Raw genomic sequence first — 7,377 nt, 5'->3', positions numbered from 1 at the left:
AAACAGTGTGAAAAAAATTCCCAAAGATTAAACAAAATAAAATAAAATATTTCTGGCTGTACAAATATTTTGTTTCACTTGTAACAATTTTTTTTCCAGTTTTTCATTTATAATAATTAATGGAGATATCCCATCTCCTAGAACTGGAAGTAACCTTGAAAGGTCATTGAGTCTAGCCCCCTGCCTTCACTAGCAGGACCAAGTAATGATTTTGCCCCAGATCCCCAAGTGGCCCCCTCAAGGATTGAACTCACAATCCTGGGTTTAGCAGGCCAATGCTCAAACCACTGAGCTATCCCTCCCCTCAGCAAGAAAAACTGGAAAAAATACATTCTGGGTTGATCTGAAATAATTTTTTTCTTTTTTAAATTTGGCATTTTGGCTACCAAAATGAAACATTGGTCATTCACTCAACTCTAGGCCGGATCACCGATTTATTACACATTTCATTAGGGGTATGTTGCTTACTGGTTAGAGCAGGGAGGGCTCATACTGTCTGGTTTCATTCTCCTCACTGCAGTTTTAAATCTGGACAAAACATTTGGTGACAAAAATGTCAGCGTGTCAGTGACTTCAATGATGTCAAGGCTCTTGCAAACACTCACCTGTATAACACCAGGTGTGTGGTTTTGTTTAAAATAACCCTGGATAACTATGGGTCTAACAGCAGCTTTGCCCATCCTTCCGATATCAGTCAGTGGACAGATGCTGCATTTGCAAACATAACCAGCATTTAAAGTATATTCAAAGAAACCCCCTGATGAAATGAGATGATGAATGGCTGGAATCCCAGATGAACTAAGCAGTCCCTACTGCCACGGGAAGCAACCTCTCATCTGTACTGCTCTGCAGCTTTTAAGACCTGAGCAATTTTTATAGCTCAAGAATATCTAGACATGCACACACACAGCTACTTGGTATTGATGTCTGCTTTAACCTTGCTTCTACCTGCTACTCCTAGGCGGGAGATAGCAGGGAGTAGGTCTATTTCCAAGGACTGGGATTTTGACAGGTGCCTAATAGTGCTAGGAATTAGGACCCCCAATATCTGTTGTTTATAGGACCTGTAGGACCTTTTATAGTTGACAATTAACCAGACATACGTTACACCTGTCATCTTGGTTGACTTCAGTGATCGAACCAAGGACCTGCATAAGTAAAGCCATGAATGCCTATATTTTGAGTGAAAGAACCAAGGGGTTTCTAGCTGGGCCTGTGACAGACTCATAAACTCTGCAGCTTGGGCACAGATAGGTATTCATAAAATGCACTAAGCAGTAGATTAGTCGCACACAGACCAGTTGCTTTTGGTGAGTACTTAACTGTTTGATGCTAATCCAGGACCATGAAGATCTGTGTGCCATGAAGATCTGTTTGTAAGACAGGGATCTAGTTATATGTCATGAGATTGTCAAAATCAGTGGCCTAAAATATTTAGGCAACAGTTCCTATTGTAACTGGGTACCTATTGAGTAGTGGGTGCCAAACTCCCTTAGGATCCCCATTGACAGTTCCATCCAAGGACAATAAAATACCCATAATTCTAGTGTTGGAATACTTGACAAGGATCAAGTCCTTATAAAGCCCAATTATCTAACAAAAATGAGCTCTATATGACAAAGTTTGACTACGGGTTTAACTATCTTTCTTTTATGGGTCCATTTGTTTCATCAGGTAAAACTCCCAGTATTGATGAGCGAGGAAAATCACACCAGAGTGAAGGAATTCATCCTTCTGGGATTCCCTGGGTCTCAGTATTTGCAACTGTCCCTCTTCATACTCTTTCTCATCATGTATGTCCTGATCATCACTGGTAATGTGGCCATCATCTTCCTAGTCAGGACCCAGACATGCCTTCAAACCCCCATGTACTACTTCCTCTGCAACTTTGCCTTCCTGGAGATCTGGTTCACCACAGCCTGTGTCCCTAAGACTCTAGCCAATCTTGTGTCTCAAAGCAAATCCATCTCCTTCACCAGCTGCCTTCTGCAGATGTATTTTGTCTTCTCCTTTGGCTGCACAGAATACTTCCTCTTGGCTGTCATGGCCTATGACCGCTATCTGGCCATTTGCTACCCATTGCATTATAACACTATTATGAGCAGCACTCTCTCTGTTCAGCTGGCCCTTAGCTCTTGGGTGGGTGGTTTCCTGGTTATTACCGTGCCAGCAGGTCTGATTGCCAGGTTGTCCTTCTGCGGTCCAAACATCATCAATCATTTCTTTTGTGACATAGCTCCCTGGATAATTCTCTCCTGCACTGACACCTACCTTGTTGAGATGGTCTGTTTCATCATGTTTGCCATCGTCATCCTAGGGTCCTGTGTGATAACCCTGGTATCCTACATTTATATCATCTCCACCATCTTGAAAATCCCCTCATCACGAGGTCGGCAAAGGGCCTTTTCCACCTGCTCTTCCCATCTCACAGTTGTGATTATATGGTTCGGATCCACCATTTTTCTACATGTTAAACCATCCATAGAAACCTCTTTGGAACTAACCAAAATAGTCACCATCTTGAACACAATTGTGACTCCATTGCTAAATCCTTTCATCTATACATTGAGAAACAAAGAGGTCAGAGAGATCTTGAAAAAGGTATTCAGCGGGGGGACTTGAAGTCATTGTAAGATGTCCTGATGGTCACTGATTGTAGCAGAAAACATGGAAAGAGACAATGTCAATAATTTTAATAATCTATTAAAGCCTTAGCAAAGTTACTAGGGTCATGTCAAACTCATTTAAAAGTATCATCAAAGAACATCACATAAAACTTCTGAGATATGTCAATTTTTATTATTAGTAGTACTATTGTCTGCTTTATAATAGTGTTTAGGAACCAAAGTCATGGGCCAGTACCCCATTGTACTAGGTGCTGTACAAAGATAGAACAACAAGATGATCCTGCCCCAAACAGCTTACAATCTAAATATTTGGCAAAAGACAACAGTCTTATATTGACAGATAGATGGGGGAGAACAGAGAAGTAATTAAATGAGAAGATGATACAAAACTACTCAAGATAGTTAAGTCCAAAGCAGACTGTCAAGAGTTACAAAGGGATCTCACAAAACTTGGTGACTAGGCAACAAAATGGCAGACGAAAGTCAATGCTGATAAATGCAAAGTAATGCACATTGGAAAACATAATCCCAACTATACATATAAAGTGATGGGGTCTAAATTAGCTTTTACCACTCAAGAAAGAGATCTTGGAGTCACTGAATATTTCTCTGAAAACATCCACTCAATGTGAGCAGCAGCCAAAAAAGTGAAGAGGATGTTGGGAATCATTAAGAAAGCGATAACAAGATAGAAAATACCATATTGCCTCTGTATAAATCCACCCTATGCCCATATCTTGAATATTGTATCTAGATGTGGTTGCCCCATCTCAAAAAAGATACATGGAATTGGAAAAGGTGAAGAAAAGGGAAACAAACATAATTAAGGGTATGAAATAGCTTCCATAGTAGAGTAGAGATTAATAAGACTGGGACTTAAAAAATAGACCACTAAGCGGGGATATGATAAAGATCTATGGAAATCATGACTGGTGTGGAGAAAGTAAATAAGGAAATGTTATTTACTCTTTCTCATAATACAAGAATTACAGGTCATGAAATGAAATAAATAGGCAGCAGGTTTAAAACAAACAAAAGGAACTATTTCTTCACACAACAGAATCAACCTGTGGAATTCTTTGCCAGAGGATGTTATGAAGGCCAAGTCTATAACAAATAAATTCATGGAGGATAGGTCCATCAATGGCTATTAGCCGGGATGGGCAGGGATGCAAAACCATGCTCTGTGTTCTTATGTTACTGGTAAGAATGACACACATCTCAGCACACTAGCTGCCTAACCATTGTCAAGTTGTTTTGTGTAGGCATGTTATACTAATGCCTTTAGAAACATGATAAATAAATGTCAGTGGTTTTAGTGGCATGTCAAAATGCCATAGTTTTGGAAACATACCAATACATTGCATCCCATTTTTCATGAAAATTATCAATGACACATCACAGTCTTTTTAAAGACAGTAGAGGTATTTCATTGTCCAAGGAGCATTTTTAGCAACATAACCGAGTGAGGTTAATTTCTGAGATGATTCCAATATTTTGTCATAATAGAGGCATTTCAAATGAAGTCAAAGTTTGCAGAGACATGCCAAAGTTATTTACAGATTTCTAGAGACAAGTCAAAGATTTATTGTAGCTTCTAATGACATGTCAAAGTCTTTAAATACATTTTAGGGACATGGGAACATCATAGAAATGTCTTCAGATGCATTAAAGCAATGCCAACATTTTAGAGAGAAGTCTTTCTTTCGTCATAATCTTAAATACAAATTGCATCATGTGAAAGTTTGTAGACACATGACAAATGGATGTTGTAATTATCAGAGCCATGTCCATGTTTTTTTCATAGCTTTCTGAAACATAGCAAAGGTTTTTGGACCAGATGCCCAAAGGTATTTAGGTGCCTAACTGCCACTGAAGTCAATGGGAGTTACACGCCCAAACACCTTTGAAGGTCTGGGCTTTCAAGCCTTGTCAAAATTTTGTAATAGAGCTAGAGTTATGTAAAAGTTTGTAGAAGCCTGTCAAATATATATCCAAATGTTGACAGATGTGACAAAGTATTGTCATAGCCTTCAAGTCATGTCCGAGTCTTGTCAAAATGTTAAGTGTCTCTGATCAATGTATTTTAGATTATATCAAAGTGATGTGTTCAAAGATTCGGCGTACTGAACAAAATTAACCACATTTTCCTCATAACTGATGTTGCTTGCTCTTTGTAGAGGGAAGTTTTTTTTTATCAGAAAGGTAGAGTTTGGTTTGCCCCAAGGTAATATTGGCTGGGATTTTTAAACAGGGCCTAAGGGACTTAGGTACCCAATTCCCATTGAAAATCAGAATCCACTTACTTAGCCCCTTTGAAAATGCCTTTTGAGAAGTTGTATAAAACTTTTTCCATCTACAAGATGATCCTTGTTTTGCCCTAACAGGTTGCTTTCATAGTAGGCCTAAGGAACCTAACAAGATAGATTCGGTCATGCTCAGATTCCAGCATACCAGAGATATTTCCATACCATGCCAAGATTGTAAACTGGTGGATATAGGGCACAAGGGGCCAGGCAGTGGACCAAAAGTATATGTGTGTGCCCAGGGTTGGGACTCCTGGCACTCAACTTTGATGTCACAGATGGAGCGCACTGGAAACAATCACCATGTAACTGGCTATTCCTGCTCCATTGAAGGTACGCATGAAGACCCTTTCCTGGAGGCAAAGGATGGAAAGTAGGGCTGCTGGGTAGTGGAGCTTCCTTTCTTGCCTTAACAAGCTCAGGGACTTACCTTAATCTCAACCCATTTGGGCAAATCCTGTGGGAATTCTGCATCTGTATTCAGAGAACATGATATCCCTATGTCTTCGGAAAAGCTGGAAGAATAAAACAGCAGGAACTCAAGACATTTCACATACAGGGCAGCATTTTGCTCTTAGTCTGGATTCACATTCATTGTAACTATCTCCAACAAATTTCAGTGGAATTATTCCCAATTTACAGCAGTGTAAATGAGGACAACTTCACCAGATTTTTGACACAGCACTCTGGGGATCCCATATTAACCACTGTCATATAATTATGATATGTTTTGTACAATGTATGCCGTGTGAGGTATCATTTTAAAAGTCTTGATCTGTTCGACATAAATTTACTGTTGGATTGTATGTGCTATCATTGTGTATGAAGTTACAAAGTTTAGCTATGTGTGTGTTACTGAAATATGGTGGGAAGTTGGGAACACCCACAACCAGCCTTTTAGGTACAACAATGGATAAGCCAGACGCACTGATGACCCATCAAAGGGAATCCACTTTCCCAACAGCCATCCCAGAAGACTTCTCAGAGAGAACACATAGACAATGGAGACTGCTTGATCAATCAATGCCACTCCTTGCATGGTGAGGTAGTACTCAAGAACTTTCCCAATCTCTTCCCTGGCCATTAATCACATTGACTATGGCTGAGATTTACAAAGAAGCTTAGGGGAGTTAGGCACTAATGGGAGAAGATTGCCTACTTCTCTTCGGCTTGGGCTGCACTGTAAAGCTTTCCCGCTGTCCTTATGTTGGCTAGGAGCATGAAAAAAATGCTGCAACTATATTGAAAGAACAATTATTGTGGTGGCAGAGCTAATGTCATGCAGGGAGGTGGTGTAGCTATGCCGACAAAAGAACTCCTTTTGTCAGCATATGCTGCTTCTCCTCTAGGTGGCACTGTAGAAGGGGCACCATCACCTCCCAAACTTCTCCATGCAGCAGAGGATGGTACTGCTGTGGCCTACCTCAGTTTCCCCTCCTTAATGAGGTGACAGTAAGGTGAGGTTACTTAAAGAGCTTGGTCAAGGAGCAGCCAAACAGTCTACTTCACAGCTGTTTATCTCCCTCTAATAAAGCCCTCTGAAAGGAGCATTTGTACAAAGGTTGAAAAGCTCTCATCTCGGAGCCTGGATAAAACTTTAAAGTCCAAAAACAAAAATCTCTAGATTACAACAGCAGCTTATTCTGCTGTACAGATTAAGGCTTCTCCACTGCCTGTGGAGCTCTGCAGTCTTCCCCCTGTTTGCTCATGATTTCTGCCAGCCTTTCTTTGTAGTCGTTCTTCTGCTTTGTTAAGGTCTACCCCAGGCCTCCTCATCTGTTATCCTTTCGCCTAGTTCAGGCTCCTGAGGAACTCTCTTCTTTTGGAGCTTCTTTTCTTCTCAGGTAACTATCCCCTGGTCGATCTGGGTTGACTCATCCCCTTCAGTGGAGCCTGTAACAGGTAGGCTTGGGATCTGAATCCCTGAAACAGCCAGCTCTGTGACAGGCTCTGATGGCACAGCTATGCCAGTTTTCTAGACTAGACAGTCCATCTGGTCCCTTTGGAAATCCCAACCTATGTGCGCAGTAAGGCACCATTCATCATAAACAGGGGTATCAAGGTCAGGCCCAATGAGCACGGTACAGAAAAAAATGCAATGTGTATGTATCATTCTTAAATCTTTGCCTAACACGCACATGCTTTATTTGGCTTTGGGACAAAATGTCGGGTCTTTCTTTACAGTTCATGGAGTATAGGTCCATCAATGGCTATTAGCCAAGATGGGCAGGGATGGTGTCCCTAAGCCTCTGTTTGCCAGAAGCTGGAAATGGGCGAAAGGGTATGGATCACTTGGTGATTACCTGTTCTGTTCATTCCCTCTGACACACCTGAGATTGGCCACTGTCAGAAGACAGGATGGTGGGCTAGATGGACCTTTGGTCTCACCTGGTATGGACATTCTTATTTTCTCATGTACAAAGGTTTTACTCTGTGCTTACTTG

General features: G+C 40.9%; 1 protein-coding gene across 1 annotated transcript; it reads left to right on the top strand.

Moving 5' to 3' along the window:
• Positions 1-1,692: 1,692 nt before the first annotated feature.
• LOC117885584 (olfactory receptor 6F1-like) lies at positions 1,693-2,622 on the top strand. The gene has a single exon (XM_034786847.1). It carries the CDS (start codon positions 1,693-1,695, stop codon positions 2,620-2,622), a length of 930 nt encoding a protein of 309 aa, XP_034642738.1.
• The last annotated feature ends 4,755 nt before the right edge of the window (positions 2,623-7,377 follow it).

The sequence above is a fragment of the Trachemys scripta genome, chromosome 12 (assembly GCF_013100865.1).
Source record: "Trachemys scripta elegans isolate TJP31775 chromosome 12, CAS_Tse_1.0, whole genome shotgun sequence".
Lineage (NCBI taxonomy): Eukaryota > Metazoa > Chordata > Testudines > Emydidae > Trachemys > Trachemys scripta.
Note: the sequence above shows the minus strand (reverse complement) of the source record. Positions and strands in the feature narration are given on the sequence as shown.